Source organism: Chamaea fasciata, unplaced genomic scaffold, assembly GCF_029207755.1.
Source record: "Chamaea fasciata isolate MVZ Bird 193981 ecotype frontalis unplaced genomic scaffold, bChaFas1.0.hap1 SCAF_7, whole genome shotgun sequence".
NCBI lineage: Eukaryota > Metazoa > Chordata > Aves > Passeriformes > Sylviidae > Chamaea > Chamaea fasciata.
In genome coordinates this window covers 54,439,404-54,451,927 of record NW_027094092.1, presented here as the reverse complement: position 1 = coordinate 54,451,927, position 12,524 = coordinate 54,439,404, and the positions used below count along the sequence as shown (strand labels likewise).

The window sequence follows — 12,524 nt, the reverse complement described above, 5'->3', positions numbered from 1 at the left end:
AATTTACCCACTTTTCTAGTGGTGTGAAACGCTTGCAGTCCAACTCAACAATATTGATAAAACTCTTGGAACTCAAGACTTGATCATGTCTTTTCCCATCCTACTGCAGAACCATGGAAAGCTTCCCTTCTCTGGCACCCAGCCCACATTATCCCCTGGGTACCCACTGATCTCATTTTCTAAGAGGAACTGAGGGGGAATTCCTGCCAGGCAGCTCTGTGGAAGTTGCCCAAGAAGTTTTAACACCCTATTCCTGGATGATACTGTCCCATCCTATAGTTACCCTGCTTGGCTCCAGCTAGTCTGCAGATGCAGGTTCAAAATAAAATCAACCTCCATTCTGCTCCCTCCCCCCTTATTTGGGCAGCTACGTGAAATCCAAACATATGGACTCCATAAATTCTTTGTAAATGGCCTCGTGTTAAACACTCAGCCAAAGCAATGGATATCATTAAACAAATAATGACACCACTAGAGCAGAACACAAATTACACACGGGGCAGATCCTCAGCTGTGCAGCCCAGTTTGCCCAGTGACACCAGGCTCATTGACACCGGTCCCTTGGGCTCGGTGTTGGTGCAGTCAGCTGCCTGCTATGAAACCAGCCTGGAATCCGCACAGTCCTCCCGCAAAGCTTTCAGAGGTGCCCTTGCAGTGCCAGACTCTGAATGAAAGGACGTTGTGCAGTGTTTGTGGGAGAGCAGGACGTGAACACTGGGACAGGCTGCCCAGGGAATGGTGGAGTCACTCATCATCCTGGGGGTATTCCAAGGCTGTGCAGATGTGGCACTTGGGGACAGGATTTAGTGCTGGGCTTGGCAGTTCTGGATTAATGGTTGGATTTGATGTTTTTTACAACCTAAATGATTCTATGGTTCTATGACAGCAAATTTTCAATAAACACAGATCACAATCAAGAATGCATCCACAGCTAGGCAAACCAGAGTAAAACAACTGAAATAAAATACTGCTGGAGACAGGTTTAAATATAGACTGACTCGAAAGTACGTGAAGAGCTGTTCTACTGCTGGGGCAAACTGTCTCTCAGTAACGTGAAATGCCACAGGGAATGTGTCAGAATAGTTTGCTACAACAAATAAACACACACACACCCCAGCCCACTGAATTTTTTCAGTAATTATAAACTCTTACAAGCAATCTAGGTAGTCCCAAAACTTTCTGAACAGTAATGAAACTGTGGAGCACGTGACATTAAAATACGTATCAAAATAATCATCTTAAATTTATTTTACACCTTCCCAGGAGCTCAGTTCATCGCACTTTTGCTTGTGTGGCATCTGACCAGATTGTCAAAACCCATTCTTCCAGGGTGCTGCAGGGTACTATAACTTAAGTGATTCATGCATGCAGCTGTTGGAACTGCTTGTTGGGTTGTGAAAAAGCTTGTGGTGCCAAGTGCTGATCTAGGAGAACTCAGATCTCCATCAGCCGCCTTGGCTCCAAGTTGTTACTGAACAACAGATGGTAGCAGGAGTTAAGCAAACTAAGAAAATATTCTAAGTTAAAGGCCTCAAAAGAACTGAAATTCTTGAGAAAATACAGGGAACAAGTGCTGAGGTTTGAACTAGTTTCCATGTCCAAGTGATGCATGCCACTAAACTTTAAAGGGTACTCTCACTTCTGGCAGCACTCGTTATGGTGGAAGGCTTCGTTTAACTTGGGCAGAAACGACCACATGTGGAATTAATATCACAGAGATTTCAGGTACAGCTCGAAGCCACGACTCCTGCACATGATGCTGCACTTGCCACAATGCCTGGCACTAAGGAAAAGATGAAAGGACCCCAAGTCACGTTGTTTTGCAGTAGATTACAAGCAGCAGCAGCAATGAAGGGACAGCATCATGAGCACTGATGATTTCTTCAGCAGAGCAAGGACAGCACTGCAGTTCACAACTGGGAAACTTGTTAGTGCTAAGGGGAACAGAAGTGAACAGGCTCTCACTGTGTACTTAGCAGCATCAGCACAGAAGGGACAAAGTCAGTGCAAGATGTAAGAAAAACTGTTCTAGCAATGATCCCAAACACGACAGAGGGGGTATAGGAGAGTGCACGGAGTGAACAGAGTGAAGTCTTGGACCAGTGAAGGAAGGAAGTCCCTCTAACTCGATGTCAATAACTTCTAGTTCTTGGTCTCACCAAGACAGCACACTCCAGTATCAGCTAGGTGAGGAACGGAAGGGACTTTCAGGATTTTTAGAAGTTCGTGTTCAGCAGTGTTGACCCAAAGTCACAGGAATAAAGCAGTTTTCTATAATACTTCTTTACTCCATGCCCTGGCTGAGCAAGAAAGCTCCTACATTCCTGTGACCCATCTAAGTACACAAATTTCATCAAACCAGCTCTGTAAGCAGCAGTACAGGCAACTACACCTAACTGAGACCAAGTTCTCTCATTTTTAGAGAAGTGACGGTTTCCAGAACAACCTGGAGTGAAACTACTCAACAGAAGAGGAAACAATTTATGAAGAAAATATTCAAGCTGGCTTCCTTCTTTTAACATTTTTGGGAGGAGACCATGAAAATCTACACATTGACTACATATTTTCAACCTTACATTTTACTGTACTTTAACTCCTTACTGGTCATCCCAACTGATCACAGTCCCAGGTTCCTAAGCTTGTTTTTACCGCATTTAAAAATACTTCAAAATCTATTTTGGGGCAGTAAATAATCTTGCTATCATGGAAAGCAAAATCAGAACAATCAGATTACTCATTTGGGGAGGTATTACTCAGTGCAAGAAAGCGTGGGAGCACAAAGCTCCAAAAATGAAACTCACTGGGACAAAATACATAAAAGTGCATCAAATTCTGTATGTAAACTACTTGGTTGAAAATTGAATCATTTCTTTAGGTTCAGAAATCCATATTCAGCAAAGTGCTGCACTCTACAGCACATCCCACCAAAACACCTAAGGATATGAGTAAGTTTGATCATATCGGTAGTTCTGGCAGAGTAAACAGGATGTAAGACTGGACACACTCAGACCACACAGCCTTTTACCAGTTCCTCCTTTCTGACAGCAGCAATCAATGCTCAGGAGAACAGAAGAAAGCAGCAGAGCTGAAGAGTTTCAATGGTAGTGTAAGTGTATCCAAAAGCACCACACCTCAATACACAGCCTTGCAGTCCTCAAAAAATAATGAAATCCTGCTTTTGGTAGACTCTGAAGAGCACAGATGTGCCCCATGTGTGACCTGGAAGTCGCCAGGCTTCTTGTTCCACTGTGTTTCTCTGCAGTGCAGGCTCTCCAGGGCCACCAAAGCCTGGTGTGCAGCAGCAGCAGCAGCAGCAGCTCTGGATCTCTGGCACAAGGGGGTCTTTGCTGCCCCTGCTCCTGCAACCCAGCAAGGTTTGCCTTCCCCTGGCAAGGACACCTTCATCTCTCCTCTCAGCCAGTGCTGTTCATCTCATCAGAAATGCCAGTGAGGCTGGTCACACGTTATGGGTCCTTGATAAATGTGTGACTGTTCCCAATTAGGTTCCCACCCTTCCTGTGCCTGGATGTAGAGCTGGACACAACTTTTGTGAGGATTCACACTGTAACATTCCTGTGGACTGAGGTCAAACTGACCAGCCCATCATTCCTCAAACTTTTCTCCTCAGACTGGCACAATTCTCACCTTTTTTCCACCACCACCAGGACCATCCCTCAGTTGCCACTGCCAGTCAGCACCCACATTTCCTGGTCCAGAGTCACAGTCCTACTCGTAGCATGGACATCACTATACTCTTTCACATATTTACAAGAAGCAACTTGAGTAGTCAATTAAATGCAAAGAAATGTGTAATGGGATTTTTTTTTTTGTAGGGATGTTTGTTGTTGTTGTTGGACTTTTTTTAAGAAAAGTGTGACATAACTTACATCCTGGCATATAAACACACTTATTTGTCATACTGATGCATTAGAATTCAAAGGAAATAAAAAAGGGATCAATTTATGCTTTTGCATTTGATTTACATTTTGCTCTTGTCTTTGCAGGCAGCAAAAATGGTCTGTTCTGAATTTCAGGCCATATTTTATGAATGGTACAGAATATCTGTGATTAAAAAAAAAATCTGTTTTGGGAACATTTGACCTACATATTTATGAGGGGAATATTTTAAAACACTTCCTCCTCAAACTAGCAGTCCAATTATTACAGTATGAATTGAGCAGTGAGGACTTGAGAAAGAAGCCAAGAATTTGGGTAACAATAGACATAAACCCAACGTCACGCTGCCACCCTGTGGCTTGAAGATGAAACTTCGACTGCGAAGGTTGGAAGAGGAATTATCTTTTATCCTAAGCCTCTAATCAGATTGAAGAGCACTTCTGCACAATGAGCTGGCAGCTGTTGAAATTCAGTGCAAGTTTAAGTAAAACCGTACAGAACAGATCAGGACACTACCCGGTGACACCATCGGGGTTCTGACATGGCTGTGCAGGTTATCAAGGGGACACCTGCCCTCAAAACCTTCAACTGGGTGGGTCTTTGGCAGGGAAAGAAGAAACAGAAAAACATCTGCATACTACAGAACAAATAAATGAGAAGGGGATCATGATTTAAACTATTACATTAAGCAAAACAATGTAAGAAAATACAATTAAAGAAATCCTAAAATTTAAAGTAAATCCTAAAACCACAAAATGTTCAAGCAATAAGCTCTTCAAGAGATAAGTAACTTAACATCTATCACAGAGTTTTAATGCAAATCACAACCATGAGAACTAAAAACTTTTAATAGAAGTGTAAGACATAATAATTTGATTCCACCTGAGTCTTTTGCCAGAGGAACAAAACAAAATAACAAAAGTCCAGAATACACACCACCAGCAAATATTAAAGCTTGTATCACAACTGAAGCAGTTCAAAATGCAATCAACTGTAAAAGGTATGGTATTTTAAATTATATATGTGTGTGCATGTGCATTAGCCATTAAAATATACAAAAGATTGTGTGATCACTTTCACCCTATTGCAATTTTAACAATGTAAAATAAAAAGTAGTTCAGAAGAATTTTCTTCCAATCTTCTACCCACAAGAAGCGCTTGTCTTTAAATTACATACCTCCTACTTATTTCTTGAGGAATCATTAACATTTTCTGAGGCCTCTTGGCTACTTTTAATAGGTGAACCAATTTACCTCACTAAAAACAGTTCAAAGCTTTGCTACCTTCCCCTTTTCAGAAGTGAAAAGCCATAAAGAGAGTGGAGGAAAAAGCAGCAGGTAACAGGGGGTACGGGTGGGTTTTCTCAGCTTTACCTGCCCTCATTTAAAAGCCTGCTGGGAGCAGGATGCTCTCCGGGAAGAGCTCCCCCACATCCCTCTCCTTTTCCAAGCTGCCACCCCCAACGTTGTGCTGCAATGCTGGGCTCTGGAGTCCCTGTGCTGCTGCAGCAGTTTTGTTCTGCACGTGTCTGAGCGCTGCTGTTGGGTGGGTTGAGGTTTTCCTCCCTCTGCTTGGACAACCCCACATGTTCCTGCAGTGGCCTGGGATCTAAGCTTAGTCTGACAACCCGCGGTAAACCGCCGCAAGGAACAGAGGACACAGAACAAACTGTGGAGATACTCTGTCACACTCTGTCCCAGCTGGAGCTTCTCCAGGCACACAGGGCTTCATGTCCACGTAGTCAGCACTCTGGGAATCCAGATGGGCGGTAAATGCAGCACAGGGAGCTTTCAGTTGCAGAATTTGCCATGATGAAACAGTATCACACCTAACCAAAAGTTACAGTGCAGCAGGAGATGCAAGTTTGTATACATACTCCATACCAGGGAGTTTAATGACAGGTAGGTTTTGCTGGGATACAATTTTTTAATCCAGTTTGATCCTGCCAAAACCCAAAGCCATCACGCCATGACTGGCAGGGAGCATAGTGTAAGAGAGAAACATTTATTCCTTGCATGGTGCTCGCATTTGCTGTCGTCTAACCAATCCAGCCAGAGGCCAGCTGAGTGTTTTCAAAAAGAAACAGGCCCAACAAACCTGGGGACAAAGATACTGTTTCCATTTCTACTTCTTGGCTGCAACCTCTTCAAAGTAAGATTCAGAAGATTTAAGCCCTTTGCATATTGCTGCCATTTCTGAGTGCCACAGCTGATGGAAGCAAATACAGCACAGAAACAAAGCATAAATGTCTTACCCATATTCATAAAGGAAAAAAAAAAGGACATTGTCTTTCACTCTTACTTGCATTATTTGGGGTTTATGCCCTGTCCTGAGATAAAATACAACTGCATCTCTATCATTATCACCTGTTCAGAAAGAAATACCAAAAAAAAGCCTATGAACTGGCTACAAGTCAGGGCCCAAATGTGTAGGACACTAAAACAAAAAGGAAGAGAAGAGGCTGCGGTGTTGGCTGTATTAGAAAAAAAGACACATCAATCACAGAATGAAGAGCAAACATTTATTTACTTTTAATTTTCATGTTGTATGGATCACCTGTAGAATGACTCACTTTTCTCTTGGAAAGAAAGCAGACTTCTGGACTGAACTGCAAAATATTTGGGAATTACCATGTGCACAGGACAAATGCTATTGAAAGAGACAACTCAAGTGTATTTGTTCTTTTCAGTGAACTTTTTTACATTGTTGTGGGTTTGTTCTAATAGTCTGGAGATACTGGAGACTACTGCAGTCACTTAACCACCTTACACTGTCCTCAAATATCTGGTGTCTATGAAACCACACATTTCTACAATTTACTCAGTTATTAGTCTTAGAAGAAATTGCTTTATCCTGATCAGATCAGCTGGCTTCCCTTTAGACATAAAGGTCTGCTCTTTGAGCCATACGTCACCAGCAATGACATACAGGCCTCAGAAGTTTCTTATCCAGCTGTAAAATCATTACTGCAGGATATTTTTACCCATCAATATGCTGGCTCCTCAGGGGATCTCCTTCCCTTGGAACAGCAGCCAAACTCTGATTTTTGACACTTTGCACTGAGCAGGAGGGGAAGAAAATATGATAACAACAAAAAAAACCACAATATTAAACCAAATTTCCTGCTCAGTTAATAAACCAGACAATTTCTCTGTCTCTCTTCTACAGTCCTAGGGGTACCCTATGTGTTGTATTGTAACTCTATTACAGCTCGATGACCAGTGGCAACAGACAAGCCCTTGTGAGGAGGAGTTAATTAGGCAAAGAGAAAAATCTTTGTACCTCTCACCCAAAGATTTTTCCCTTCACACAGGTGGGTTTGTTTTTTTTTTTAATGTTGGCATTATAAAGATTTAAAAACAGTCCCCAGTCTTACCTCCCATTGTTCATCTGAGAACTGCAGGACCAGAAAAAGAACTTTTCTGAATAATATTTGAATCTTTTGGTACACACAGGCAGTTTTCTCACCTTCTGAAGCCAGAGCAGCAGATGTAGTAACCACTAAACACCATTTCTTACATGTATGAAGCACCACCCTTAAGCAAGAGTCGGCCATGCTGTTCTGCGCTCCTCCTGCCCTGGCCAGCCTCTAACCTTCTTCCAGCCCTCCTGCTTTTCTTCTCCCAGCTCTTCATGCTGCATTAAGTTATCTATCCTAATGCACAATCATCTTTCAAGCAGCTAGAGGATAACAAATAAGAACATTAAGCCACGAAATCCATGTCATTGTTTACAGAGGACAGCTTTCTATGAAATACAGCAGTGACTAAATGAGCCAAAAACCCATTTCTATCACTAGTTTGAAACACAAATCATTTGTAAACAACATGTCTCATCTCTCCAAGAGCCTAGAAGCAAAACATTATTTTCAGTCTCTCACCCTCAGGAGAGAATAAGAAAAAGCAGACACATAGTCAAAGGTTTCATTTTGAAAAATGTGCTTGACTGAAAAACGCTTTAGTTCACTGCTTAAAGCTTCAAATGAAACAAAGCCAAGTTTTAAAACTCCTTCCTAAAACGAACATCTAAATGCAGTAAACCACAGGGTCTTCCCATCCATAAAACTCAGCTTTGTGGTTTAAAATGATTGCCACAGGAGCAATATTTTTATCTGCCCTGTGATACCAGCTGGGAACTGCAGCAGAGATCTGCCATCATCCCGATTTCATTGATTAGAGCTTTGAAAATACAGATAGTGCTGTGGAATTCCTGCACATTCCAATTAATCCTTTCACTACTAAGTCACCTGACTTGAGACTCTTTTCTTGTTTGTTACAGGAATAAAGATAAGACATTTCACAATTGCTCAAAATGAAAACTGGAATAAGAACCAGTGAAGTCTCCCATTTTAACTGACTCCAAAATATGCAGAACAGGAAAACAAACCAGATCCATCAGCATGTCTAGGCTGGCACAGATGGTCAGTCTAAGCTGACACAGATGGTTGAGAGTGAAGTGACACCCCTCAGGAAACCCTGAAGGGCACAAATGCTTTTTAAGAGTGCCTGCATAGTATGCAAAGTGCTACACAGGCTAGAGAGGGTGCCACCCTGCACCTCACTGAGGCTGATACATCCAAAGCCAGCCAGGGCGGCTATGAACAAGAGCTGCTCTCCAGCAACAGCCACCCTCACCCTTTGCTACAGCATTTACCATTCTCTTTGGGTAGCTGCAGTATTCTGACAGGCAAATACCCAGAATGTCTCCAACAGAATGTCAAATAAAGGTGTTCCCACGAGGGAGATGTCAGGCTCTCAAATTGCACTGCAATGGCCTTTCCATCTCTTCAAACAGAAATGGCTGAAGTGGAGGGAAACAGGTAAAACAAGGTTACTCCACCTAAAACATACTAATTAGAGTTGAGAAGACTGGGAAGTATGAGTGGCAGGCTTCAGGAATTCAGGGCAAAGAATCTGAGAAACAGACCATTTGCTGTGCCACAAGGATTTCTTCTCTTGTGTGTGTGTCAAATCTATTCCTTTTATCCTACAGTCTGAAATCAGCCACTCAAAACAGCCTTTTCCTGAGGTAAAGACCACTGTAGTTTTCTCTTAGGCACAGTTGGTTTGCCAGATGAAAAGTCTTTTTTTTATGAAACAGCAAAATCAGTGAAAGAAAACTACTTTGAGGGGCTGTCCAGTGGTACTTCACTCTTACAGCACAAACAATACTAAGCCTCTGCAGTGATTTGAAAAGAAAATGAGGAATGAGCTGGTTTCTGGAGAGGTACTCCTGAGTGCTGACCATTTTTCAGACCACTTCATGAGCTATTTCTGAGTGGGTATTCAGGACAATTTGAAGTGTAGGTGATCAACTTATACAGATAAGTTGCTTCCCAAGAAAGACCTTTCAGTGAATGTACTGAAAAATTTACTTACGAGAAAAACTTTTCTGCTCCAAGCCTGGTGTGCTATTGCTCTTTCTATCAAAGTTACCACAGAAAGATTAAAACCATTCAAAGCTGTCAGTAATCACAAGATGTTTGTGAAAGCTTAAAAAAACCCCACTTAACCAGAATAGCAAATTCTCTTATTTGGAAAAGCCTTCAAGCCTGTCTGATTTTCCTGGTTATCTCACAAAGAAAATGTTGTGGGTCCAGAATAGATTCACACTCACCTGAAAGCACAGAAGGAGCAACTGATTCTATTCTGATCCCACAAAAGTGTGTCCTAACATGATCAACACATGGAGAGAATATTCTGAATCCTGTATCACATCAGGAACACCAGGTAAGAGCACAGAGTGGTCCCTTCCAGACAGGCATATCACAACTAGGGAAAAGGAGAAAGCCAACCCAAAATAATCTAAAAAGCTTTAAAATATAAATGTTTATTTAGCTAAAATATTTTAAAGTACAATATAAAGATATAAAACATAGAAAATTCCATCACTAATTTACATGCTAAAAGGATTAATTGACCAGCTGTAAGGAGAAGACTTCATGAAATTCATGGACGTTTCAGCCACAAGGGTTATTTCATCAGACTTGAAATACTGAACAACCATTGCAGAGAACTTGCTCTCCCACATCACCATAACTAGGGAAAAAAAGAAAACAAAACAACGACAAAAAAAACCAGAAGAAACAAAAGTCAGTGTGCCTACAGTTTCTGGAACATAACAATGTCATACTATTCTATTATCAACCATGGGACTCCCACACCGCACCCTCAGTATTTCTTTATACCACTGAACTGTTAACAATGACTGAAAAAAATTAAGATTACTCCTTGGAAGCCTATGCATTCAGCACTGGCTAGCATGCCATATTGCTGCTGGGAAAACAAGAGAAATTTTGCCTCCTACATCATTTAAATAAGAAGCTGAACTAGACTTGCACTATGGTCGATTAGAGCGCTTCACACAGGCATCTTGGTCCGCATGCTTCAGACAGTTTTACTGCTGCTAAAGCACGGGAAGAGTTTAACTCCTTTATGTGTATGAGCTAGATGCCTGCTGCACCCAGCTGTTAGGGCACGAGTAATTAAAACAAGCCTCCAAACTGGAAAGGCACTTACTCAACAGCGGAGCACAGGGAGCAGGTGACCGCGGTACAGCAGCTGCAGAGCCTGCTGCAGCTCTGGCAGACAAGCCGGTCACACTGCGCACACGCCTCCTTCACATCGGCCGTCCTCACACACGACGAGCAGGCTCTGGACGATCCCGCCGGCGGAACTGGTGGGGAAAGACACAGTGAAGAAGGGATGAGCTTCACAGCAAGGCAGAGAAAGCCGCAGGAGTCTGCAGAGCGCCCGCGCACAGCTACAGGTGGCAGCACCTCGCAGGGCGCTCGGGCATGCAAAGGGACGGGGAGCGCCGCTCGGAACTTGGTTCTTTCTCTGCTAGACGCTACGGGATGCTAAAGCAGAATACACACGCTGCAGACCCGAAATCCGTCAGCTCAAATCTAACACTTCCTTTAAGGAAAGTCAATAAAGAAGAACTACACAGCACAAAGCTACTCATCAGAGTACAGACCTCCTCGGGAGGGGAAGCCAAGGGGCAGCACTGGTGTCTGTAGCGATCAGGGTCAGGAACCGAGGGCATGGCCTCAAGCTGCGTCAGGGGAGGCTTAGGTTGGATATTAGGAAAAAGTTCTTCACCCAGAGGGTGGTCTGGCGCTGCAACAGGCTCCCCAGGGAAGCGGTCACGGCCCCAACCCCGCCAGAGTTTAACAATCATTCTGACAACTCTCTCAGGCTCATGGTGAGAAAATCGGGAGTGTCCTGGGCGGGACAGGAGTTTCACTGGGATGGGTCCCAGCCAGCTCAGGGCATTGCGCGGTGCTGTGACACGCCCCGGGCACTCACCCCTGTCCGCGGGCCGCCGCCGCAGTTTCCCGTCGTGGCCGATGAGGAGCTGCCCGCTCCAGCGGGGCCCCTCGCCCTGCGCCTCCCCGGCCGGCCCCGGCTCCGCCGGGCGGGCGGCGGCCGCCGCGCCCTCCATGTACGCCTGGGCACCCCTGAAGAGCAGCCGCCGGGTCCTCTCTGCGGGCGGGAGAGGAGAGCAGAGTTAGGGGCGGACTCCCCATGGCCGCGGCCCGCGGCGGCCCGGCACATCCCCCCGGCGGGCCGGCACATCCCCCCTGCGCTCCCCGCCCCGCTCACCGAACACCTCCCGGCGGTACTCCTCGCCCCGCACGCCGCGGCTCAGCTCCCGCAGCCCCACGCGGGTCTTCAGCTGGAGTGGGGCCGCGTCCCCGAAGGGACAGGAGCGCTTCGGCATGGCCGGGCCGACCCGCGCCCGCTCCGCCCCGCGCCGCGTCACGGCCGCGCCACCGCCTCCCTCACATCCCGGCCCGGGCGCTCGGAACCGCCGCCGCTCCGTTCTTTCCGCAGGGAAGCGAAAGCTTCGTCGGCAGCGGAAAAATTTCTCTTCCCGCCGCGCCCCGAGCGCCCGGCGGGGTTGGCAGAGGCGCCGGCCCGGCCCCGCCGCCCCGCCCGCTGCCACCGCCCCTCAGGCGTCACCTCCGTGCGCCCGGAGCGGCGGCGCGGAGCCGGCGGGGCCAAGCGAAACCAGCTTTGGAGCTCGCGTTTGTCAGTAAACTAGAATCACGGAATATGCAGAGTTGGGAAGGACCCGCGAGGGTCATCGAGTCCAACTCTTAGCCCTGCACAGGACACCCCAAGCCTCGCACCATGTGCCTGGGAACGTTGTCCAAACGCTTCTTGAACTCTCTCAGGGCTGAGGCTGTGACCGCTTCCCTGCGGAGCCGGTTCCAGTGCCCGACTACCCTCTGGGTGAAAAATCTTTTCCTAAACCTCTCCTGACACGGCTTCCTCCCATCTCCTCACGTCCTGTCGCTGGTCACCAGAGAGATCGATGTCTGCCTCTCCTCTGCCCCTCATGAGGAGGTTGTAACCGCAGTGAGGTTTCCCCTCAGTCTCCTCCAGACTGAACAGACCAAGTGACCTCAGCTACTCCTCATACGGCTTCCCTACCAGACCCTTCACCATCCTCGTGGTCCTCTTTTGGAAGCTCTCTCATAGCTTTAAGCCTTTTTTTATTCTGTGGCACCCAAAACTGCCCCCAGACTCGAGGTGAGGCCGCCCCAGTGCAGAGCAGAGGGGACAATCCTCTCCCTTGCCTGGCTGGCAATGCTGTGCCTGGTAGACCCCAGGGCAGGA

The 12,524-nt window shown here is 45.8% G+C and overlaps 1 protein-coding gene across 1 annotated transcript; it reads right to left on the bottom strand.

Annotated features, from left to right (window-relative positions):
- Positions 1–9,710: 9,710 nt before the first annotated feature.
- On the bottom strand, positions 9,711–11,818 carry SIVA1 (SIVA1 apoptosis inducing factor). Its single transcript, XM_066188945.1, has 4 exons — positions 11,505–11,818; positions 11,208–11,384; positions 10,416–10,572; positions 9,711–9,935 (listed from the first exon to the last, which is right to left on the bottom strand). The coding sequence occupies exons 1-4, from the start codon at positions 11,620–11,622 to the stop codon at positions 9,878–9,880; spliced, it is 510 nt and encodes a 169-aa protein (XP_066045042.1). The 5' UTR covers positions 11,623–11,818; the 3' UTR covers positions 9,711–9,877.
- Between the last annotated feature and the right edge of the window lie 706 nt (positions 11,819–12,524).